The 26,658-nt window shown below is 41.8% G+C and overlaps 1 protein-coding gene across 3 annotated transcripts in view; it reads left to right on the forward strand.

The window, feature by feature from the left end:
- KDM5B (lysine demethylase 5B) overlaps positions 1 to 26,658 on the forward strand; it is a 136,448-nt gene that overhangs the window by 74,284 nt on the left and 35,506 nt on the right. For all 3 annotated transcript variants that reach the window (XM_033917480.1, XM_033917478.1, XM_033917481.1), the window contains exons 13-17: positions 149 to 311; positions 624 to 743; positions 9,221 to 9,415; positions 22,858 to 23,039; positions 25,383 to 25,507. In XM_033917480.1, the coding sequence (XP_033773371.1) occupies positions 149 to 311; positions 624 to 743; positions 9,221 to 9,415; positions 22,858 to 23,039; positions 25,383 to 25,507 (785 nt within the window). The remainder of the gene's footprint in view (positions 1 to 148; positions 312 to 623; positions 744 to 9,220; positions 9,416 to 22,857; positions 23,040 to 25,382; positions 25,508 to 26,658) is intronic.

The following is a 26,658-nucleotide window of genomic DNA, read 5'->3' on the forward strand; positions in this document are numbered from 1 at the left end:
CACGGTTAGCACATTAGACGGTGTCCAGATCTGATTCTGTTTTGAGAAAGTGCTACAACTAGTGATATGAAGTATAAAGAGAGCATGTAAGTATAGTGTATTCAGATGTGTGTGGTGATAATTTAGATTGCTTTGTTGATCTTTGTAGGGGAGAACCAAAGACCTGGTATGGAGCCCCTGGGTATGCGGCTGAACAGCTAGAAGATGTAATGAAGAAGCTAGCTCCAGAGCTGTTTATTGCTCAGCCAGACCTGCTTCATCAGCTTGTCACTATTATGAACCCAAATACACTAATGTCTCATGGAGTGCCTGTATGTATCTCTCATTTGCCTTTTCCATCTCCTGTTTTTCATGTTTCATATTCATGTAATTGAGCCATACTCATTACCTTAACATTCTTCCCCAGAAGTATCACATTCTCTGATTGGTGAGAGTTCAGATGTCATTTGAATTCAGTATTGTCAACATAATTTCATGTCCTGAGATTTTATCTCCTATTTTCAGCATATTTTTATTTTTATCTAATAAAAAGATTAGAGAAAAACAGGATGAGACCTACTACCTATACCAATTTTTACATCTTGTATATTTTCTCTAATCTAATTTTTTCCTCTTTTCTCTAGATATATCGAACCAATCAGTGTGCAGGAGAGTTTGTGATCACCTTTCCGAGAGCCTATCACAGTGGCTTTAACCAGGGTTTCAACTTTGCTGAGGCTGTAAACTTCTGCACTGTTGACTGGGTATGTGATCTGCAAGGTGCAATATAAAGCAGAAATATCACAGCATTGCTGTGCAGATTTTGCACATATTAAAAAAAAAAACATGCTTCTGCATTCATCACATGTATTCCTTACAGGTGGCACCTTCTCTCTCTCCCCACTTCCAAGGCAGTTTGCAATGTCTTCTCCATGGACAAACAAGATATAATAAGCAGTCACACATACATCATCCCTGATGGCTCCAAGTTGGATACACTTTTTCAGAGCCTTGAAGAATCCAGAAAAACTTTATGGGCATGTGCGATTACTTTTTAAGAACATAAGAATAACCTTTCTGGGTCAGACCAATGGTCCATCAAACCCAGTAGCCTGTTCTCACAGTGGCCAATCCAGGTCACTAGTACCTGGCCAAAACCCAAAGAGTAGCAACATTCCATGCTACTGATCTAGGGTACGCAGTGGCTTCTCCATGTCTTTCTCAATAACAGACTATGGACTTTTCCTCTAGGAAATTGTCCAAACCTTTCTTAAAACCAGCTGCGCTATCCGCTCTTACCACAACCTCTGACAATGCGTTCCAGAGCTTAACTATTCTCTGAGTGAAAAAAATATTTGAGTGATGTTGCTCCTCCTTCTCTGTCTATTTTTTTTAAGAACTCTTGGCTACTTGTTCAACTGGGAAAACTTAAATATCAATATAAAACACCAGCCACCCAGTCAATAACTTAATGTGATTTCTTTTTAACACTTATACATATATCCAAACTTAGTTTTATTTAAACATTTTTTTGTATGTGTAGAATCCTCAGCAGGCTCTCAAATACCTTTTACGTGCATCATACCAGATCCTTTTTTAAAAATTATTTTTGCAAACACACAGACTGTGATGAATATAATTTTTAAAATATTTAGCAAAAAAAGACATCTTTATAATAAGTCAAGGGAGCACCTCCACCGACATGCCATGTTTCAATTTCATTTCTTCAGGATTGAGGCTCCTAGCACGAAATTCTAAAAACAGCAAAGGTAATATATAAAGTCAGATCCCGTTGATATCGGAGAGGATCACAGCCGTACAAAAGCTAAAATATTTTTCTAAATTCATAGCAGTAATACTAGGTAGTAATGATAATAATAATCAGCCTGCCAAAGATACCTAACCGTATAGCACTTACAAGTTGTACTCATATTGCGCTACAGGTGGCAGTTTGGTCTTCATTTCATTCCTTTGCATGTCATTACAGGCTGGATGTTTATGCCTGTTGGGATGTCGCTTTTGAGGCCTGAAATTTTGGAGTCAGATTTGTGGGGGTCCTGCTCTTGATAGACACTTCATTTGGTACTGCCCATTTGTGCCAGTCTAGAAAAGCTGCTATGGAAGGAGAAATTAGGTCTTACCTGCTAATTTGCTTTCCTTTAGTCCTGTTCTTTGTCTTTACTGCTTATGTTTCTCGTCTGTACTTCAGTTTGGTCTGAGCTGCAAGGGGCTGATTGTTAGGTCAGAGTTTAAAAATCAAACAAACATAGGTTGAATGGTAATTTGGCCATATGAGTGACAATGCTGCTTTTTTGGCAGATTCACCAAGGATGTATTTTTGCAAATTACTTCTGTATGGAACACATCAAGTGGTCACTTATGTAGTCAGGAATGCTTTATGGAGGGATGTCCAGACTGGAATTGACCAGGTTAGGCACAGCAGCTCAGGTAACATAGGGTTTTTTGAGAGGTGTTCAGTAGTTCTTTCCTTTTCCTTGGAGGGACATCTGCTTGGCTTCCAGGGGACTGCTTAGCCCACTTATAGTCTAAGTTGAAGCTCAGTGGTTCTCAGTCTCCATTTGCTGGTAGGAGTGCATAATAGCCATCTGTGCTGGTCTAGAAGAGAATAAAGGAAAACCAATTAGCAGGTAATTTCTCCTTTATTAACATTGTGTTCAGATGTTGCTAATATTCTTCCACCACAAGTACTGTGCTGAGAGTGGGAGCAGAAGAATAGCAGGAATAAGCTTGTGTGTTTTTTTGGCTCTATTACCAAATGGTGCAGTTAGGCAGAGGATACCACACCTGCTTGGTTAATGAAGGTCCCCTGCTCTGATCATAACCAATGTGAGAATTGTTATATGCTTGGTGGTAGAACTTGCAAAAATGGTCCATATCCTATAGACATTTAATTATGCGCACATACAAGCTTATCAGTAACATTGGGGTGGTGGAAACCCCTCAGATTTTCTCCCACACTGGTGTAATTCTTCTTGTGGAAGTTGCCTGAAGGTGAAGAGGCCTATCTCAAGTATTACACTGCAGCCCTTAGTGTACAAAGCAGTAAAATTATTTTTTGTGGATCAGATAGAATAGCTTCATCTTTCTACTTCTGGTACCAGGGAGCACTCACTATGATTGTTATATTTAAAAAAAAAGAAAAGAAAGCCAAATCAACAAAATAACTAAGGTGATTACATAAGCTGAAATCCCTGTGCTGATTTTGGGCTAAGACTCAGATTACATCTCATTTAAAATCATGCTCTCAGCATAACATTGCAAACAGCTTCCATTTTTAATACAGAGTCTCCGTATGAACATTGATGCTTGTGGTATCTAAGTTCATGCTGGTCTCAGAAAGATCATCCAACATAAGTGTTATGCTCATTCCTTAAAAAAAAAAAAATTAAATACCCATCCTTGTGGCCATATTTCCCAGTCCAGTCAGATTTCTCCAGAACTTCAAGATACAATAAATCTAGTATTTCTACTCTTCCCTATCTACAATTCTGTGGATGGTACCAGCTACTCAAATTGGAGGACACCTTGTCTTGATTAATTGGATGCACTCCACTAGATTCTTAAGCCAACTGATAATTTCAGAAAGACTTCTGTCCATGTGTAAATGCCTTTTGGAAACTAATTTGGCCCCAAATTAATAAATTATTAGAAAATCATGTAGGACTCTCTTATGACACTATATTATTTGGTACAGCAATGAGAGCTCAGAGTCCGATTTCTGCAAATAACAACAAGTTATTATTAATATTGACAGGGGTCGCCATGCAACAAATTACTCATAACATAAGAACATAAGAATTGCCCCTGTCAGGTCAGACCGGAGGTCCATCGAGCCCGGCAGTCCGCTCACGCGTCGGCCCCTCAGGTCCAAGACCTGATAGTGCTCATACCCTAAAACTGTCATATGCTTTTCGCTTATGACCTGTAGAGTAACCTTCTATCTATACCCAGTAATTCCCTTCGCTTCCAGGAAGTCATCCAGCCCCATTTTGAAACCCAGTATTGTACTCTGTCCTATTACTTCATTTGGAAGCGTGTTCCAGGTGTCCACCACCCTCTGAGTGAAGAAAAACTTCCTTGCATTCGTTTTGAATCTGTCCCCTCTCAGTTTTTCTGAATGACCTCTTGTTTTTGATGTCCCCGCTAGTCTGAAGAATCTGCCCCTATCCACCTTCTCTATGCCTTTCATGATTTTATACGTCTGTATCATGTCTCCTCTCAGTCTCCGCTTTTCCAGGGTAAAGAGCCCCAGTTTGTCTAACCTTTCGGAATATGAAAGGTTCTCCATTCCTTTTATCATCCTAGTTGCTCTCTTCTGGACCCTCTCAAGCATCGCCATGTCTTTCTTAAGGTACGGTGACCAGTATTGGACACAGTATTCCAGATGTGGTCGCACCATTGCTCGATAGAATGGCAGGATAACTTCCTTCGTTTTGGTAGTGATACCTTTTTTGATAATGCCCAGCATTCTGTTTGCTTTCTTTGAGGCCGCTGCACATTGCGCCGCTGGTTTCATTGTTGTATCCACCAAAACCCCCAGGTCTTTTTCTAGGGTGCCTTTCCCCAGCACCCTTCCTCCCATCATATAGCTGTACATGGGGTTCCCTTTCCCCATGTGCAAGACCTTACATTTCTCCACGTTGAAGCTCATCTGCCATCTTTTTGCCCATTCACACAGTTTGTTCAGGTCGCTCTGTAATTCTTTGCATTCCTCAACAGTTTCTACTCTTTTGGAGAGTTTTGTATCGTCCGCGAACTTGATAACTTCACACTTCATGCCCATTTCCAGATCGTTAATGAATATATTGAACAGCAGCAGTCCCAGCACAGACCCCTGTGGGACACCACTCGTGACCCCTTTCCAGTCAGAGTAGTGTCCTTTTACTACTACCCTCTGCTTCCTATCCGCCAGCCAATTTTGGATCCATCTATGGACGTCCCCTTCCACCCCGTGGTTCCACAGTTTCTTCAGCAGGCGCTCATGGGGTACCTTGTCAAAGGCTTTTTGGAAATCTAGATATACTATGTCAATAGGGTTACCTTGGTCCAAATGTTTGCTTATCCCCTCAAAGAAATGCAGTAGATTCGTTTGGCACAATCGTCCTTTACGGAATCCGTGCTGGCTTGTTCTCATCAGTTTGTTTTTTTCTATATGCTCATTGATACCTTCCCTGATCATTGATGCGACCATCTTCCCCGGAACTGAGGTCAAGCTCACCGGTCTATAGTTCCCTGGGTCGCCTCTCGATCCTTTTTTGAAGATTGGTGTAACATTTGCTATCCTCCAGTCTTCCGGGATTATCCCTGTTCTCAAGGATAGGTTGCATATATGCCTGAGTAACTCCGCTATTTCGTCTCTGAGATTATACTAAGTTAAATTATACATTTTGGTGGAATTCAGTTTGCCACATATATAAGATGGAAAAGATGATAGCGTTACAACAAGGGAATTTTCATAATTTTAAAAAAATATGGGGACCATTGACTATTTACTCTAATGATCAGATATCTTAAGCACATGGGTAGTTTATATTTGGGTTGGGATGGGAAATATGTATCATATGGCCATGGGAATATTGATAAAGAGGGGGGTATTTATTTTTATCTTATAAGAATATATGATTGTAATTACAAGTGATTTGTGAAAATTGTTTTATTATTTATAATTCACTTGATGTAAGAATAAAAAATGTATAAAGATTTACAAAAAAAAAAAGAAAGACTTGGAATCATACATCCCAGTTCTCTTGCGGAGCCGATACACAAAGCATTATTGTTGCTTTAACCTGGTTTTTGCCACAGGTTTTACTGGCCAATCGGTGCTCAAATGGTTTCAACATGGATATTAACTCGCACTGAAACCATTATTGTAGCATTTAATTAAAATTCACATTAAAGCAGTCATTAGATATTCCATGGCCATGCTCAGGGAGAAAATAATTATCACACATGGTGTGGGAAACTTTTCACTAGGTCTGGGGCAACATAGAAGGGTTGTTTGAGATGAGTGCGTGTTTAGCGACACCCCTTTCTCACCCCTCAACCTGACTATCCTACCCTGGATTGCTTCCTGACCCAACTCCCCCTCCCCCCCTTATTTTAATAACTGTTCTCAACTTAAACTTAAAGATGTTGTTGGTTCTTTGGCAGTCAGACTTTATATGTGAATGATGTGTGTAAAGCACTGTTGGAAAAAATTAATGACTTTGACAAAGGCTTTTGCTGAAACTTGGCCAAGTTGGGTCTGGCTCTGATAAATTTTCTTTGGTGCAATTTTGGTGGCTCTTCTTCCCTGGACTACCTTAGTTGCTTCTGTTCTGAGGTTTCATGTGTGTCAGTCAGTGCGTACGTACTTAGGACACTGTACTTCAGTGGCATTTTTACAGTAGATTCTCAACCTGGTATCTTGGTTAGAAGCATGCAGAGCTGGGGTGTCAGGCTCACTCAGTTTTTCATCAGTTTGTATAATGGTAATTTCTCAAGCGTTCTTATCTGCAACCTTTCAGGGTTTTTTTTAAATCACATGCACCAATTTCAAACTAGTATTTCTTGTAGGAAATCCAAACAAGTAGATGACATGAAGATTTGCAACAGAGTGGACTCATTGGAGGGAATAGAAAACATGAAATCTGCAAAAGTTGAAAGAACGGTCTTATGATTTGGCAGTCAAAATCTAATGCAAAGAAGTGCAGTGTGATGCATCTGAGGAGCTGTTTATGCTAGGGGGTGAGAAGCTGATATGCACGGACTGGGAGAGAGACCTTGACATGATAGTGTTGGAGGATCTCAAGTCTGCAAAACAATGTGACAAAACGGTGGCCATAGCCAGAAGGATGCTGGGCTGCACAAAGAGAGGCATTAGTAGCAGAAAAAGTAAGGTGTTAGTGCCCATGTACAAGTCATTGGTGAGGCCCCACTTGGGATATTGTATACAATTTATGGAGGCCGTGTCTTGCTAAGGTTAAAAGAAGACTTGAAGTTGTCCAAAGGAAGGTGATGAAAATGATATTGGGATTGTGCTGAGAAATGAACGAGAAGAGGCTTAAATACCTGTATACTGTATGTATATCCTTGAGGAAAGAAGAGAGAGAGGCGATATGATAGATGTTTAAATGCTTGAATGGTAGTAATCTACAAGCAAACTTTTTCCAGAGACGGAGAAGCACTAAAACTGGAGGACATAATTTGAGGTTGTGGGATGGTAGACTTAGGAATAACATCAGGAAATACTTTTTCATGGAGAGGGTGGTGGATGCAAAAAACTGCGACCAAGTTCAAAAATGCATGGTATAGATACAATTGATCCTTAACTAGAAAGAGGATAGTATCGACACTAAACTCAACAGATCAAGTTTCAAGTTTATTAAAAATTTGATATACTGCTTATCATACTTCTAGGCAGTTTACAATATGAAAACATGTCAACAAACATGGTAATAAAAACTAAGGGGGACAGACCAAAGACTAACAGGACTGACATAAACGACACTTTGTTTATGATGTGCAGGAGTGGTACTTAAATCAAAGTCCCAGCAGTGGGAAAGCGAAGTTGATGCTGGATGGACTTATACGAGTCTCTGTCCAGTATGTGGCAAGACAGATCGGGACAGGTTTGAGTTAACTTTGATGGTGACTCCAGCAGTGGAGTGGTGTAGCTGATGTTGGATGGACTTCTACGGTCTGTATTCGTGTGAGACAAGATGGATCAAGAACAAGTATGCATATCTTATTCCACATTCATATCATCTGAGTACAAGTCTTGCCTGTCTCGGGGGTAGGGAAAGACATCTTATAGGGGAACTTAGCAAGTTAAATGAATAATTACTTGATTCAAATGAATGTGACTGTAGGGCAGACCATGCAGGTTTTTAATCTGCTGTTATTTACCATGTTACTATATAAATGTTTCTCATACCTCTTTTTCAATTCTTGCATAACATAGTTCATGATATCATTTACTTTTATAAGTATTTTTATCTTGTATGATATCTCTACATATTCTATTTTGAAAGTCTCCAATTGGGCTTTCCTCTTTTGAAAGTTTCCAACTGAGCTTTTAGTTGTATCTTCTAACTTCCTTATTGACTTCTACCTACCACAGTATTTACGCCCTGGTTTTAAGAGTCTCCTGAAGGAAATCAAATACCCTTGTATACTCAGCTTGCAATCACTTGTATGTGTGGCTGATTGTCCATGGAGAATGTAAGGTTTCTTAACTTGTAACAGGGTTTCTCTATGGCAGCAAGATAATCAGCCACACCATCCCTCCTACCTCCCCCTTCAGTAGAAGTTGTCAAAACTATGTAACAGCCTAAAGATGAGGAGCAACAGTCATACAGGAAGATGTACTCAGATTCTCAGAGTTCTTCTGAGCTCTGGGAGACTGGATCAACTTGGAGGCATTTTGAATGACATCACCCATGTATGTGTGACTGATTGCATTATTTTGTCTATAGAGTACCCAATAAAGGCAAATAACCTCACTTCCTGTGATTTAGAAACAGAGAAAAAAACCCGTAATCTTTTATGAAAGATTACAGAGTATACACCTGAAGAAGACTAGTGGTAATATGAAAAGGACTTGTTAGCCATATTTGCTATTACCAAAGAGTAGAAACGAAATAAGAATTGAGCTGGTCTAAAAATATACATGGGATGGTGGATTCAGGTGGCAATACATTTGCATGTGAGGGCTTCTGAAGAGAAGCAAAAGAAAATGATTTTGAGTAGTGGAATTGAGGCATATATGCTTTGCCTATTACTTTTGGTCCAATGAGATTATGATTACTCAGTGAAAGACGGAAGTGGTTTGAAGGTTGCACATTTCTCTGTGACAACTTCTAAATGTTTTCAGCTGAGATGACTAGAAGTCCTCTGAAGCCTGGTGGTTGTGTATTTTTCATAATAGTTGGGCAACTCCAGTCAGCCAGAAGTATGACAGAAGTCAAGCTCTCCTGACTCTTATAAGGAAGCAGAGACTTAATTGGAGTTTAGACCACTGGGTTAGTACACTCTGCTATTTATTTAGAAGACAGATTAGTGATTTTCTTGAGGAAATCTTACACTTTTTTTTATTGGTCTTTGAACAAAATGCATCCCATATAGTTTTTTCTAATTAGACTTAGTAAGACTTGGTAACCATCCAAAATGAAGAAGACTCTTATGTTTTATATAGCTTTTCTTTATAAAAGTTTTTAAAATCTTTACCTTTTTTGCACAGCTGCCAATGGGTCGCCAATGTGTGGATCATTATCGACACTTGAACCGTTACTGTGTGTTCTCTCATGATGAGATGATATGCAGAATGGCTAGCAAGGCAGATGTCTTGGATGTTGTGTTGGCTTCCACTGTACAGAAAGACATGGCTGTCATGATTGAAGATGAGAAGACTCTGCGGGAGAGTGTGCGCAAACAGGTAAAATAGGCTAATGCCTGCTTGTAAAGAAACTTAAAGGCGCTTTTTAGAGTTTTAGTAAGAAATTTAGATATTTCTCAGTGATGAAATGTAAGGAGATCTCTGTTTTTAAATTTTTTTTTTTTTTAAATTAAGGTGTGCTAAATGCTAAGGTGCTCATAGAATATAATTGATGCCTTGCCATTTAGCGCGTGCCAATGGTTAGCGCGCCTTAATAAAAGGACTCCTTTGTATCCCACCCAAAAACTAAGCAGTTTGTAAAATAACATGCATAAAATAATTCATGTTAAAGCAAACATTCACTAATAAAGCTAAATACAAAAAAATAAAAATAAAAATCTAAAATCATATAATTATGAAGAGATTAATAAAATAAAGAACTCTCAGTAGTAATGTCTAACTTGGACAGCATGTTTTTTGGCAATGAGCTAGTTAATTGGGCTTGTCGGTAACTGTCAAGTCATTTAAGTATTTTAAGTATCTTTCATATGAACAGGATCGCAATGTATGGAAACTTAGAGCTTCTTTTATCAAGGCGTAAGGGGGTTAGCGCGTCAGACATTTCATCACGCGCTAACCCCCGCGGCAGCCTAAAATCCTAATGCCTCGTCAATGGAGGCGTAAGGTACTAGCGCGGCAGGCGATTTAACGTGCAGTATTCGCATGTTAAACCGCTACTGCGCCTTGTAAAAGGACCCCTTAGTTCTGGGAAGTCCAAGAGTACCTTTCTTGCACTTGGTAAATGGGGGCTTTCAATATGGTGAGAAAGCAAGGAACAATGTCCTAATCGTTGTTAGTTGAAGATGGTGAGGGGTTTGCACCAAAGGACGTATGAGAAGTCTTGAATATGTATAGGGAAGATATGATACAGACTTTTAAATATTTGAAAGGTATTAATATAAAACCAGATCGTTTCCAGAGAAGGGAAAACTAGAGGGCATAAATTGAGGTTGTGGGGTAGTAGACTTAAGTAATGTTAGGAAATTATTTTTCACGGAGAAAGTGTGGTTGATGCCTGGAATAACCTCCCAAGGGAGGTGGTAGAGAGGAAAATGGTGACGGAATTCAAAAAAGCATGGGATGAACACAAAGGATCTCTAATCGGAAAATAATAGGTATAAATTGAAGAACGACTAGTACTGGGCAAACTTGCACAGTCTGTGTCCTGTATGTGTCGATTCAGTTTAGGATGGGCTGGGGAGGGATTTGAGGGGACCTCCAGTAATTTGGGATGGTTTAGATAGGCTGGAGTTAGCTTTGGCAAATCCAGTAGTTGGAATATAAGGACAGTACCAGGCAGACTTCTACGGTCTATGGCCCAGAAATATCAAAGAGAAAAGACAATTTAATCATGAATTTAAAATGCATGTACCTTCTGGGCAGACTGGATGCATCATTCAGGTCATTTACTTTGTTACTTTGTTTGTTGCTGCCTACAAGCTTCAAAGAAGCCTTTGGAGTAGTTCATGATAACCAAAATGCACAATCTTTATCATCCAAAACTCAACTCATGTCCTAACTGGCAGTGATGAAAACTCCCTATAGAACCTGTACATTTTTATTTATTTATATAATTTGTTTTCTGTCCCGTTTTCCCCAAAGAGCTCAGAATGGATTACAGGTTAAACATACATAATGTACAGTTAACAGGTTGCAATTTGTCATAGATTCAGTTCAAATTTTATGATACAAGTTTTTATCCTAACTTGACACATATTAGGGATTTGATACCAATATGCATAATATACAGTTTACTGGTTAAATTTGCCATAGTTACAGTGCAAGGTTTTTTGATAACAAGTTTTTATCCTAATGTGACACATAGCGGGATCTAGTACCAATGTACATTTCTTTCTAATTGTTTCATTATGGGCAGGGAAGTTAGGTGAAAAGGTCTGTTTTTATTGCTTTCCTAAAGTTGAGGAGTTCTTCAAGGGATCTGATCTGCGGGGGCAGTCGATTCCTGTGGCTCGATATGAAGTGGGAGTAGGAACGTTGTTTGGCGGTTTGCAGTTGAAAGACATGATCAGGGGGCATTTGAGGCTTATTTCATCCTGGGAGTGGAGGGACCTGTTCAACACGTACAGAGGGAGCTTGGTCATCAAGTAGTCCGGCGCAATGTCAAGCATCAGGCTCTTGAAGACACAACATTCGGCTATGGGCAGCCAGTGAGCTGCCAATAGAGCCTGGGAGACAGGATCATAGGCACGGAGGTTTTTTAGAAGTCAGATTTCTGTGTTTTGCACACACTGGAGACATTGTACGTTCTTCGCCGTGAGACCGTTGAATAGCACATTGCAGTAATCCATACGGGATAGTACTAAGGTATAGAGTAGTTAGGTGAAGCTAGACTCTGAAAAATAATTCCTTATTATTCAGAGTTGTCACAGGTAGTAAAATGAGGACGATACCACCTGAGAGATATGGTTGGAAAGCGAAAGGTTGGAGTCACGGAGTATTCCTAGGCTGCATACTTGGTCTTTTGCAGTTATGGTAATCAAGTCCCAGTGCAGCAAGGGACAGATGTGGTTGCAGAATTCTTTGCGAAGCCAAAGGTGTTCTGTTATGTAGGTGTTTAGTTGCAAATTTGTTGACGGACATCCAGTTTTTGATTTCTGAGAGGCAGTTTAGGATTTTTGTGATTTGGGCAGTTTGGTTTTCTCCTAGCAGTAGGTATAGTTCGATGTCATCTGCGAAAGAATGAATTTGTATTTAGCATTTGTGGGCTATGTCTAGGACAGGTCTAATGTAGAGCTTGAATAATAGGGGAGATAGCAGAGCCCCCTGTGGAACACCGTATTTAATCGGTTTCAGTTTTTATAGCTCATCATTGAGCAGTACGCTGAGGAATCTATTGTTCAGGAAGGAGGTGAACCATCGTAACATAGTGTCTCGGATTCCAATTTCAGAGAGCCTTACAACAAGGAGGGGATGTCAAAAGTGCCGAGCACCGTGCTGAGATCCAGCAGCACCAGAAGGATATCACCCTTGTCCATGAGTTTCCAGGAGTCGTCAACGATGTCAAGAATGGTTTCAGTACTGTGGAATTTTCTGAATCTCGATTGGAAGGTGGCTAGGGCTCCTTGTTTGTCAATGGAGTGCAATTGGTTTAACACTGTTTTTCCCAGGATCTTGGAAATGAAGGGTAGGTTGGAGACAGATCTAAAGTTGCTGGGCATGTTAGAGTCGAGCGTGGGTTTTTTACATGGGGAACAACCATGTTTTTAAGTCCCCTATGAAAATGCTCAAGCAGTTTGTTCCACAGCTCTGGAACCACTACTAAAAAGGCTCGGCCTCTCATTATTTATTTCATCTGCCATATACATTTCACTGAGGTTACCTCCAAAAATATATACTGGTTGGAGAGTAATTGATATAAAGAAACAATTTTGTAAATAAACGGTCTTTTCACCAAGCAAAGCTCAACTTGCCAAACCCAAATTTTATTCAGACGTGAATGGGAAGCCAGTGGGGAGTGCTCAAATATTGGGCACACAAATACTTAAGTGATTTAAAAACTCAACTTTATTGCCATATTTGTGCAACTTAAAAACAAATCATCCACACCAGCAGGCCAATATACAGTAATCTAGGAAAATAGAGGATGGCATGGCTCTTCTATGAGGAAAGGCTGATGAGGCTAGGGTTTGAGTAGACATGGCTGTAAAAATAGAATGGATCTGGTAAACATGAATTGGTTGTTTACTATTTTAAAAAAGAACAAAGATTAAGGAACTTGTTATGAAATTACTAAATGAATAAAAAAAAATTTCTCCATTTAATACCATCCTATTAGATCCTTGTATGAACATCACTAACAAATGTAATCCCACTGAATAAACGGCTTGATCAAAATGTTTTTGTTTGATTTTCCCCCAATGACGCATAATGAATAAAGTATATAAATCATTCAGTAACTGATGGCACCTCAATGAACAGCAATATATGTGCCTAAGTTGGTTACTCGATCTTCACTTTTGTTATCAAAACAGCCTAAAGATAAAAGATCCCGCTCTCCTCCTGAGCCTCATTCTGTATTCAGAACTGGCATATTCTTGAAAGAGAAATATTGAACCGAGAAGATGGCTGTGATGGCAAAGCAACATAAAAATGCCTTATTAGATAATTATGAAGGTTCTTCAGAAAGTTTCCGCACTTTCATATTTTTGCAGGAAATGGTTGGGTGGAAGAAGTGGTTAAAGGGTGTATCGTAGAATGTCATGGGAAAAATGTATCACAAAACAGGGTGATTATGTGAATTTGCTTTGAGATATTTAATAAGCAGTATATAAAAAAAAAAAATAATAAAAGTGCGGAAACCTTTTGAAGATCCCTTGTAATTCATCTTATTCCCTGCCTGTCTTCTTGTTCCCTATAGTCCTTCTAAGACTCAAGATCGTCTGCTAAAAATTTTCTATCTATCCCGTCTCTGAAATATATCAACACAATGAGGTCTACCATTTTCTCTGTCAGCGCTCCATCTCTTTGGAATAATATTCTGGCCCATTTATGGGAATAATCAATTCTTCACTATTTTAAGACTAAGCTAAAAACATTTCGAGACCCAAATGTCCTTTTCGGGGCTACATAGTTTTATTTTATTTTTTTTGCCACCCTTCCTTTTGTTTTCTTTCTCTCTACTTGATCATTGTAGTTCTAGCCCTTTTGCCTTTTGTTCCTGTTTGTTTTTATTGATGTGCTGTTATCTTAAATATGTTTTAGTCAATACATGTTTTTATGACATTGTACACCGCCTAGAAGGCTGATTGGGTGGTATATGAAATCTTAAATAAACTTGAAACTTGATAAAGGATTTTTCTGGCTCTGACAACATCTGTGTTCAATGTGTATTGGCAATTGAATGGTTGCATGAGTCCCTTCATCTCTTCATCAGCAGGATTACCACTGCTTCGGTGCAACAACCCAGGAATCAAACTTAACCACAACCAATTACAATTACCACACCAGTCAGCGGTAGAATCTGCTGTCAAGAGAGAGACGAATTTAAAGACACATTCAAATTCATCTTCATGAAAGGATTTTAAGCTTTTTGGATATGATTGGCAAGAAAATGTTTCAGAATGCAATGCTAAACCCATGAATAGCTGCCTATCAATTCTAATTGTTGCAGTGTTTTGTGCAATCTTTAAGAAAGTTTAGGATTTAGTGACTACAGTACATCTGACCATAGCAGCACAGACGTCATTCTCTCAAAGCTCCACAACTGGGAGGAATGTATAAAATATTTAATCAGGCCATCCTTTGATGCATATGATATAGCAATGAGTGGAGCAGCAGTAGCAATTTCAGCAAGAAGAATAACCTGGTTGAGAACATAAAAGTTGCCATACTGGAACAGACCAAAGGTCCTTCAAAACCAGTATCCTGTTTCCAATAGTGGCCAACCCAGGTCCCAAGTACCTGGCAGAAACCCAAAGAGTAGCAACATTTCAAAGCTGAGATTGTGATGTCATAATGCCTCATTCCTTCAATGCCTAAGAGCCAGCCTCATCAGTGATGTCACAATAGTTGGTTATTCTATACTTGACTCACATAAGAACTGCCATACTGGGAAATACCAAAAGGTCCATCAAGCCCAGTATCCTGTTTCCAATAGTGGCCAACCCAGGTCACAAGTACCCGACAAATTCCCAAAGCGTAAAACAGGAATAAGCAGTGGATTTCTCCAAGTCCATCTTAATAAGGGCTTATGAACTTTTCTTTCAGGAAGTTATCCAAATCTTTTTTAAACCCTGATAAGCTAACTGTCATTCTCTGCAGAGAATTAATAGTATGCAGAGTTTAACAACATGTTGAATGAGGAAATATTTTCTCTGGTTTGTTTTTAGATCTACTACCTAGTAGTTTAATTGGATGCTTCATAGTCCTACTAGTTCACATCTACTCATTCCATTCAGCTCCAGCTCACGTCTATCAGATCTAATCAGGATTTCTTAATTTTACTAATCCAGTACTGGTTTAGGCAATTTACAAGATGAGAGGCCCATGCAGCATCATGGAGAAGTAGTTACTTCACATTGTAGTGGAATTACACTGTTACAAGAAGGGAAAAAGTTACAAGACAATAGTCATTGTAGAGGAAGGTTACTTTGTTGCAAGAGGGAAAGTAGTTATATCACATTGTGGAGGATGGTTACATTGTCATGAAGAGAGAGCAGTTATTGAACTGTAAAGAAAGTAGGTACGTTTTCAGTCTTTTCCTGAAGGTGAGGTGAGGTGGTTCAGTTCAGTTCTTATGGATGTTGGAAGGGTGTTCCAGGTTCTTGTAGCAACATATGTGAAAAGGATGTTGAATATTCGCTTGTATTTCATTCCCTTGGATGAGGGAATAATCAGCTGGTGGGTGGTGGTGTTCCAGGTTGAGGTGAAGAGGGAGGTGGAGAACAGGTGGGTTATCTGCTCCGGTGAGTTGGTGTTTAGTGCATGGTGTACAATGCAGGAAAGTTTAAACAAGATTCAGGCATTTACAGGCAGCCAATGAAACATGCAGTAATATGCAGAGACGTGATTGTACTTTAAACCAAATATCAGCCTGATTGCAGTATTCTGAATCAATTAGAGTTTGGGTGGAGGCTATGCCCCTGTAAAGAGAATTACAATAGTCGGGTTGCGTTTGAACCAGAATTGCAAAGTGGTTGCTATGGAAGTAAGGTTTGATCAGTCTCACTTGCTTTAAACTGTAGAAAGGTTTGTTTGTTTTGCAGTTTGATTTATAATTTCTTTATTCATTTTTAAACTTACATCAAGTGTACAGTAAATATCAACCAAATATAATACAACATCACTTGAAAAATTTTCAATATCATACACCAAGAAGATTTAACCCCCACCCCCTCCCAAATTCATATACAACTAATATATACCACATGAAAATAATATCTTACGACAATCATCTATATATTCTTAATGGAAAAACAAGAAATCCCCCCCCCCCTCTCAAATCCACATGTGTATTAAGATTGGGAAAAGTGTAACTTATTTATTACTATAATTTAATAATAATAATGTTTTGCAGTTTGGATATTTGAGGTTCATAGGACTCTGAAGATCTTCTCAACGTTTAGTGTCGCACCAGAGGGTAGGGTTAGGCCCATGGGTGCTGACTGCGTGACATTGTGGAACCAAAGAAGCTTGGTTTTTGTGGCATTTAGTCATCTCTTCTCTAGACTGAAGAGTCCTAGTCGCTATAGCCTTTCCTCATCCCTTTTATCATTTTTGACACCCTTCACTGTTATTTTTTTCTTTTTCTGTTATATTTTACACAGAATTACATACAGTATTTGAGGTGCAGCCGTAGCATGGAGCAATACAAATGCATTACAACATCATCTTTGTTTTCCATTCCTTTCTTGATAATGCCTAATGTTCTATTTGCTTTTTTAGCCACCGCTGCACACCGAGCTGAGGGTTTCAATGCATCCTCCATTATGACATCTAGATCCTTTTTCTAGGCAGTGACTCTTAATTTGGAACCTTACGTCACATAGTTATAGTTTGGGTTTTCCCCACATGCATCACTTTGCACTTGCTTAATTAAATGTCATCTGCCATTTTGAAGCCCAGTCTTGCAAGGTCCTCTTGCAATTTTTCACAATCCTCTTGCAATTTAACTAGTTTGAACAACTCCAGAGCTTTGTGAAAGGTTAGTGGATGTGCATGCAGAAGAGAGAATTTATTTGGAGAAAAAGTAAGAGTAAAAAATTGCCTTTTGATAGGGAATTCAGTTGGCGGATGCAGGATGTTTTTGGATAGCTCTACTTTTGTCACTCAGTGAAACATGATTATTAACAGATGTTCTTTGGATTTAATGCTATTGTCTGTAAAACTTTTACAGATGAAGATTGATAGCGATAAGAGTCTTTGTGACCATTTATCTGTTCAAAAGGAAGGTTTTGGAAACTCGATTATAGGAATTAAATAGTTAGTGTGCAATTATTACTCCTGGTGAAATTTTGCAAGTGCAGAATTCCTTACCCCTCAGGACACATAGATAACAGTGGGATTGTGATAGGCCTGCTTTACCTCCCGTACCCCCTCCCCCTTTCTTCATTCCAACTCCAAACTTCTGGCATTGTGTCAGGAGAACTCTGTTGGCATGAACCAAGAGGGCCAGGCCCAACTCCGGGCGAACCACCAGGAACTCCCGCAGTAGCGCCACTGGACAGGAGACTCCACCCTCTATTTGGTGCATTACTATTGCTTGCCCCCTACCTAGCTGGTCCATCTTTGACCTTGCTATATGCAGCTGAACACTGTTTTCCTCCAACTGAATGTGCTGTTGCAACAGGTCTATAGCACCTTGTGAATCGGCCAGGTGCAGCAGCAGATCTCTTACACGAAAGGCCCTAAAGAATGCTAGGGAAAAGGCAGCTTTGAACAACAGGCAACGCCTGAAGCAGGCATACCCGCAGCTCATGCATAATTGGGATCAGCGAATCTTGCGCACTAGGAAACCTGAGGTCGGGTAAGTCCACCCCAGTGCCTTACAGAAAAAGGTGAATCCAACCAAGCACCCTGATACTACGCCCTGGGATAAGCCCTTCCTGAGGGACTCCAAAACAAAGGCAGCCAGCTGATCCTCCGACACCGGCCTAGAGGTCCATCCCACCCAACTAAGAGAAGCGAACACTCTGCGATAGCCTGCACTGTAATGAGTCCAGATGGCAGGGGCCACCGATAACGTCAACATCTCCCAGAGCTCTTCGTGACCAGGTCCCATAAATGCTCTGGCATCTACATACCCTGGGCTCATGCACAGGGTGCCAATTGACGAAACTGTTGAAATTGAAATTGAGACAGGACATCTGCAATACAGGTCTACACTCCCGGCACATGTTGTGCCCGAATGTATAGATTACTCAAATACGAAAAAAGTCACTACATGAAAAATATTTGTAAATAATAATTCAGCAGTTGTCAATATTTTATATAGCTATTAGAACTCTGCTCAGAGACATGAAGGCAATATGTTCCGCCTCACCACACAATCATTGCAGTGTTCAAAGCAATTTTACTCTAGATTGAAACATTCTCTTTAACTGTTATGTTGCTAGCTACAATAGCTATGCTTGGCTTCATATACAAGTCTAGAGTGTACAAGCGAAATAGCTCAGTCTTATCTTTAAAGAAGTAGCAGGTTCCGACGTGCCACGTTTTGGTCCTTCGTCAGGGAACCGACAAGCAAACACAGTTAAACTGGAGGTGAAAGCTCATATAGCGTGAAGTACAATAAACTTATGCCATCCAAGCGTGGTTTCTTCGTGACTTTTTTCGTATTTGAGTAATTCTATTTAGTCACTCAACAGTAACAATTTAGTTGCTGAGATTGTTACCCCTTCAGTATTTTTCAAATGTATAGATTAAGCTGCAAACAGCGCAATACCAATTCTCTCACTAAATGCATTGACCTGCAAACAATGTACCAACTGCCGATTAACCACCTCCACCTCTTCCATATTGTCACACCAGAAAACTATATTCTTGTTGCACGGTCTATCTGGCCACATGTTGCATGCCACGAGCAAAAGGAATAGCTCTAACAAAGTCACATTCTGTGTGACCCTAATCATTGCCATGATTCCGGCCAAGGAGCAGCACACTAATCTCCTTGAAAAAGCTCAGCCCATGGGCAGTACCCAACATGCAAAATTGAGGGACCCAAGCAGTAAGTGGATATCTTTAAGGGTGGATTTTTTAGTTCCGATCACCTGGAAAATACGGCCCTATAAGTGCTGCACTTTGGCCTCTGGGAGCCTGGTCACCATGCCCACAGTGTCTAGCTCGATTCCCAAGAAGGTGAGGGCCATGGTGGGACCTTTTGATTTATTTGCTGCCAGGAGGACCCCGAATTCCGCAGCCAGCCATTTGAATGCTGCCTTCAGCATGCTGTAATCTTCTGATCCTGCCGCCCCTATGAACAGAAAATCATCCAGGTAGTGGACCACAGAATCCAAGCTAGCACTGTGGACCACTGCCCAGTGCAAGAAGGTACTGAGGAGTTCAAAATACATGCAAGGAATCAAGCAGTCCATTGGCAGACAACGCCCCCCCCCCTCGAAACGAAACCCCAAGAGCAGATATGGCGTGGGATGAATCGGCAATAGCCTAAAGGCCAACCCAATGTCAACTTTGGCCAGGAGGGCCCCTCTTCCCACCCTGAGGATGAGTCGGATAGCTGCATCGAAGGAGGCGTACTGCTCCGTGCATAGATCCGACACAATCCCGCCATTCACTAATCTACCTTCAGGCCAGGAGAAGTTGTGGATGAACCTGAACTTCCCTGGCTCCTTCTTTGGAATAATTGCAAGAAGGGACACTCGCATCTCTGCGAAAGGACACGTGTGGAATAGATCCACTACCTGTTCCTTGGCAATTTCCTCCTGCAGCTTAGCCTGAACCACATCCCACAAAGGAATCACCAATGAGTCATTCAGAACCTGCACGTTACCAATTGCTCCCTGGAATGGTATACGGAAATCCTCGGCAAAACCCTGCTCCAGCACCTCCGCAGCCCTGATGTTGCCATATCCACGAAGTCAGGGTCGCAGGGTGGCCACCCTAACAGGGGTGGGCATTCCAACCTCCCTCGACTCACTTTGCCTGACCCTGGGGCCTGCCCGCCCCCTTCTTGGGACACTTGAGCATGGAGTGATTCTGTCTGCACTGCAAGTAGACGTGCCAGAATTTGCAATCCAGGAAGGGATAGGTCGCCTTGCTGAATTTCCAACAGATGTCCTGACTCCCCTGGATTCCTCCCCCCACAGACTGCAGCTTGAGAGGGACAACTTCCACCAGCACCCGAGTGCCCCACTCTGACCGACCTGCTCCCAACCACGCCTCCAGGCTTCAAAACCATGTGCATGAGCCACATATTGATGTTCTGTATGCCCCACAACATGTGCCTGTTCTCTTTCATCCTTTCTTGAAACGCTTCCTTAGTTGAGCCAAGCCCAACCTCTGAAGCAATGATAGGCAATCAGGATAGAGTCTGTACACCAGAAGCAAACTGTAGTCCTGTGGTCTCTCACGGCCCCACACAGTCACCAATTACATGAAGGATCGCATCCAATTAATAATGTCACAGTACATTGGTCCTGATTTAGCCTGCGCTCCCTCCTTTCTATCATTCTGACTTTTTCAATGGGTTCAACCCTCTAAGAGCCGAAAAAATTTCAATGCAGGCTTGCTTCCGAATCTTGCACCTCAAAGCTCTAGGAACTTTCCCAAGCTCGGTGAGCGCCATGAGCACTGGTGCCTCTCTATTCTGTCCAACTTGTCCAACTGCACCCTCTGCCAGCTTCCCACCTGACCATGATGATGACAAAGCGGAGGTGATGGATGAAGAAAAGAAGATGACAGATCCCAGCCTCTACATCTGTGCTTCTCCCTCCCCTTTCTACACCACTTTCCCTCCCCAGCAGCACATTGCGCAGTGTTACCCATCACTGGTGCAACTCCAGCTACTGCCGCTCCTCCATCAGAGCCTCCAGTGGCACCATCACCAGCAGCCACCATGCTTGAACTTACTGCTTCCGCTCACCGCAATGCCAAGGGCTTCTGAATGCTGCATACTTCTCCAGACGATGAAATCACTTCTTGACTGCCGGGCTGGATGCCGGCTATTCCTGGGGCCTGCAGAGAAAGATACAGATAAGGAGCAGCAACCTGCATGGTATCGGCGAAAGTTAAACCCTTGGGCTACCACCAACCACACCAGCTCCCTCCGCTCTACATCCTTGCCACTGGCTAATCCCCACCCCGGAGGCGGTCTGGCGCAAGGGAATGGTAGCAGAGCCACTGGCCATGGAGCCGATCCCCAGGTGGATCCCCACTGCTCTGCCGGCCAAGCTGGCCAATACCCCAGTGGCCCTATCACCTGCCCATGCGACGCACTCCCAGACCACATCCCTGGTGCTTGCATGTTGACACTTCCACCTGCCCCGACTGCTACCCAGGCTGGCTACTCCACTCCCCCTGCCTCTGCCAGGGGCGCAGCTGCACACACCCCACTGCAAACTCTCCCCTCGGGGATGCATCAAGGCCACTCCTGGTTCTGGGTCCTGCTGATTTTCCTTGGCCTCTCTGAGCCTCTTTTTCCTCCCCCGCCTGCCCCAGTCAAGCCCACCACTTCCAAGGTGATCACTGACCTCGCTGCGGCTTTTGAGCGCTGCGGAAGGAGTGATCGCCACCCCCCCCCACGCACCCACACTCACCTGGTCATCAAAGGAGTTGCCAGTGAGCAGGGAAATTCCTCATGTGCTTCGTTCCGCACCATGCCGCCCAACCGTCAACACCACTGGAAAGAAAAGCTGCCTCAGAGGACCTGTTAAACCCAGAGTACTCCGAAGTCCTGGCTTTTGTACCCCCCCCCCTTTCACCCCAATGGCTACGGCCACTCAATCCGCTCCTTCCTCTTTGGCGGTAAAGGCCTCGCCAGCCAATTGTGCACCGGTGTGGCTCTGCATTTGGCACGAGCTCCCTGCCGAATGTGCATGCGTGCCTCCCTTCCCCACGTTATTTTCTCTTGACAAGATGGGCTCTTGGGGTCTTGGGCACGTGATATACAGAATTCAGTGCAGACACAGGCAGTAGAAAGTGGAGGAAGAAGTAAACCGCTGCACAGCAGGTCACTTCTTCCTCCTGTGCCAGCTTAGACCCAGCTGTTTGTGTTTGCTGTTTCCACGCAAAGAATTCCACCAGGAGTAAACTATGCCTTTCAAGCTTTTATATTAATTTGATGCCCAAACTTAGTCATGCAGATTTACTCAGCATGGTGGTTTACTTGTTCAGTTATTTATTTTTAAGCTCCTGATTCTAATTAGTCAAATAACTATATTAAGTAAAGGAGTGTTTGAATTATTATTCCTGTTTTGGACATTGTATGTCAAGAAATATATTGCTGTTTAATTTATAAACTTGTATTTACAAGTTGGCCATGTGGCCTAATGCATACCAGATCAGAAGACTGAGGTTTCAAGTCCCTTTATGGTCAGTAGCGTATGTTTACGTAGTATCTGAATTCAAGAAAGCATGGGACAAGTCTAGAAACTCTCTGAGGAAGGCATTGTAGAGCTTAGTAGTTTTAGATGAGCAGACTGGATAGGCCATATGGTCTTTATCATTCTTTTCTATGTGTCTTTAAGAAAACACAAGTTTCAATTAGACAAGGATATCATGGTAAGAACTTTTAATTCTCAGCTTTGTATTTAGATGTCCAAAATAGTGTTGAAGTGATTTCTGAAATGTGCTGCTCTTATTGAGATCAGTGGAGGAGTGGCTTCCTATGTTAAAAAAAATACACTGGATACTATATTTACTGCCCCTGGAGAAAAAGGCCAAGCATAATATTTCAGCATGCATGCCAGCTCACAGATCTCTGTCATGTAAAATACCTCTTTATTTACACGCACGTTCTTTTTCAGGGAGTAGTTGAGTCAGAAAGGGTGAACTTTGAGAGGTTTCCAGATGATGAACGTCAGTGTATCAAATGCAAGACCACTTGCTTTGTATCTGGTGTGTACTGTCCTTGCACACCAGGATCACTAGTGTGTCTACATCATGTGGAATATCTTTGCTGTTGTCCACCGTCTGAGTACATACTAGGGTAAGTGTACAAGGCTATTGAGGTACCTGAGTGGGAATCGTGAATAGTATTTCTATTGTACACAACTACATCACAAAATGCTAGTCAAACGGAAACAAAATGCAAAAGGTAAAATACTATAATTCAGCCTGTGGTGACAGTTCTTAAATAATGTACAAAAGAGAAAGAGACCTCAAAACTTACACAGTACAGAACTGCTACTGTGAGCTAATCTAGGATTATGTGGTATAAGCACTGGTCAATCAAAAACTACTTCACAACTTAAATATAGTATATATGCACATCTTCCTGAAAATTATTGAAAACAATTGTAACTACAAAGCGAGAATATTTTTTCCGTCTATAAGATTATTTGATGAAGGCCCCCATTTCACAATGCTGCATCAAGAGAAATAGTTTCACAAGTCATTTCATATCTGCTTCAGAATGTTCTGAAGCAAACAGATATAAAATGATGCAGATGCAAAACGGGGGGTGGGTGGGGGACCTTTATCAGATAGTCTTTTCTATAGGTGTCATTCTGGACAAGCGGGTAATTGCCCCATAGCTGCGAGCCTTGCAGAAGGAATCTACACCAGAATTTTTCTGTATCCCTCCTACTTCACAGAAGGTTCTACTGCCACCTACAGTTTTTTTTCTTTCTGCAAGCAAACCTGAAGGAGTGTTTGTTCTGCTCTGTCTTTTTTCTTTATTTTAGTTGGGGGGGGGGGGGGGTTTGGCTATTTTCTTCAGTTTTCAGTGCCAAGAGCTTCCTGGTTGGAGGGTTCAGCTCTGCCTGTGTGGAGAAGAAGCAGACTGCAGTCTGCAGCTGACAGGCCAATCCCTTGTGGTACCTGTTAGCCAGCCTGCAGAAGCATTTTTGGAGCTTGGGGCCGTCCCTGTTTAACCTACTGCTTGCAGGGGTTTGAGCACAGGCTGTTGGGCATCTGTAGGAGGCTCAGCGGTGTCTCGCAGGGTGCCAGCTGTGTTTCGCCTTCCTTCTTGATTTTTGCACGTTGCAGTCTGTGGGGTTGGAGTTTGTCAGACCCCGGTCTGGTTGGCAGCCAGAAGATTCAGCATTGGGAGGACATTTTCTCTGAGGCAGTGATCTCTTCTCCCTGAACCAGCTGCCTTCTCTGTCCTCCCCTTCCATTTCCCTTCCCTCCCTCGAAGGTCTGGCATCTTTCCTTTTTTTTGTCTCCATCCCCACAGCTGCAGCGATGGACCCCACCATCCCTAGATCCACCATCTCTCCTTTTCTTAACTACCCTTTCATCCTTTATCTCGCCCTCCTTCCCCACCACACCAGGTTTCACCATCCCTCCCCTTTCTCTTCCAAACTACCCTCCTATCCAGTATCTCTATCCCCCTCCACACTACCTGTAACTCCTGTAACTTGGATGCCAATCAGCCCTTAGGGCCATGGAGCATAGTCTATTACTGGCTTAAGTTGGGGTGCTAATTGAGCTCTTTTAATGCTTCTGTTAGCATGTTTGTTTCCTGTTTGATTTTTGATGGTTCATATGCTTGTTTTATTTCAACCAGAACAGTCTTATTACTTAGAAAGGTTTTGCCATACCACTACTTCACCTAGGTTTTCAGTGGGCCTCTTGCCTGCTTGGGAACTAACTGTAGGTGGCAGTAGAGCCCTCTGTGAAGTAGGAGGGATAAAAAAAAAAATCTGGAGTGGATTCCTTCTGCAAGACTTGCGGCTATGGGGAAATTACCTGCTAGAATGATCTTTCTACTAGAAAAGATATTAGCAAGATGAGAACCTAATTTCTCTTTATTTTACTTAGGGCTGTTTTCCTGTTAAAATTTAATTCAGTAAAACATTTTAGTCTTATTAACAGAATTATTTCCTTTCTTGTTAAAGATGGTGCTTAACTAGGGAGGGATTTGCCTTTGCTTCAGAGAAAGCAAAGTACAGTTGTTTAACTGCTGCTTGTGTTCCCCTTTTTTCAGTGAGAAAAGGAAAATGCTTAGACCTAGATTAGGGGTAGGCAATTCTGGTCCTCGAGAGCTGGAGCCAGGTCAGGTTTTCAGGATATCCACAATGAATATGTATGAGATGGATTTGCATGCACTGCCTCCTTGAGATGCAAATCTATCTCATGCAAATTTATTGTGGATATCCTGAAAACCTGACCTGGCTCCAGCTCTCGAGGACTGGAATTGCCTACCCCTGACCTAGATTCTTATTCTTTATTTTATAGCAATAGATAGTAGAGAGAGGCATTATGTAAGTGAAATTGTATTGGTTTTATTCTTATGCCAACTTTTTGGACATCACTCAAACAGCAAACTACCTAATTTAGATTGTAGTGCACTGGTGCTAATGTTTTAATTGGGTACAATTTGTAGGTATCGCTATACTCTGGATGATCTTTTTCCCATGATGAATGCTTTGAAGCAACGTGCAGAGTCCTATGATCAATGGGCTTTGAAGGTGAATGAAGCTTTGGAAGCAAAAGTTCAAAACAAAAGTAGTAAGTTCCTTATTTTAATACCATACTGATACCAAAACAATTATCAGTAATGAAAATAACAATACAACAATCACAGGTTTAGAAAAGCTCTCTCTCCACCTCCACCCCAAATCTTCCCACTTTCCCTCAAACCAAACCTGGACCCCAGACAATCATTAAGGCATTTAAGGTGAGGAGGTTATTCTATTTTTGTCTAAGATCTCATAACTAACAGCTATTATGAAAATTTGACAAGCCTTGTTATGAGATCTTAGATTCTTTAATCAGACCCAGCAAATAGATTGTGAGTTCTCCAAGGATAGGGAAATAACTTTTGAGATTGACCTTCTGTGTTCCTGCAGACCATGACTGCGATTCTCAGTTATCTGACACCCGTGGAGATTGGCAGATGCCGGATAAATTAAGTTTCTGGTTGCTTGAGAGTTACCATTAAAAATAGGTCTAACTAATACTATATCCCATACCATACCATACCATAAGCTCTGCATTGACTTGATGTCAATATTGAAATACAGTAAATAAAAGCAAAGAATTCCCCTATCCTAAGGCCTGAAATTCCTTTCTGTCTTTCCCTTCTCGGGTTCCAGCCTCCTCTGTTTTCTCTCTCACTCCAATTGCAATTTTATCTCCCTTCCCACCTCCCTGCTCTGGTTTGAGTATCTCTCTCTTCCTCTCTATCATCCCCTCCCCCCACTTGTAGATCAGCATCTGTTCCTTCCTTCCCACTCTCTTTTATGGTCTGAGTCATTTTCTCTCCCCTCCCCCCCCCCACACACTTATGGTTCCAGCACCTATCCATCTCCCCTCCCGTGCCCTTTACTGTGCAGGTCCAGCATCCATGTCCCTTCCTCCCCTTCAGACTTTTGATTCACCTCCCCCCCCCACAGGTCTGCCCTCCCTCTCTCATTGTGGATCTGACCCCCCTTACTTGCCTGCAGCTCTCCCAAAGCATCAGCGGCAGCCACAGATCTCCCTCTCTCTCTCCATCCCCAAAGCAGCAGTAGTAGCTGGTTCTTTCAACACCCCGTCCCTATTACTCCCGAAGCAGCAGCGGCAGCCGATCCTAACAACCTCTCTCTGGCCTTCGAAGCAGCAGTGGTAGCCAGTCCTGACACCCAAAGCGGTAGCCTTTCCTCGGCCGCTTTGGTAGT

The sequence above is a fragment of the Geotrypetes seraphini genome, chromosome 13 (genome assembly GCF_902459505.1).
Source record: "Geotrypetes seraphini chromosome 13, aGeoSer1.1, whole genome shotgun sequence".
NCBI classification, from domain to species: Eukaryota; Metazoa; Chordata; class Amphibia; order Gymnophiona; family Dermophiidae; genus Geotrypetes; species Geotrypetes seraphini.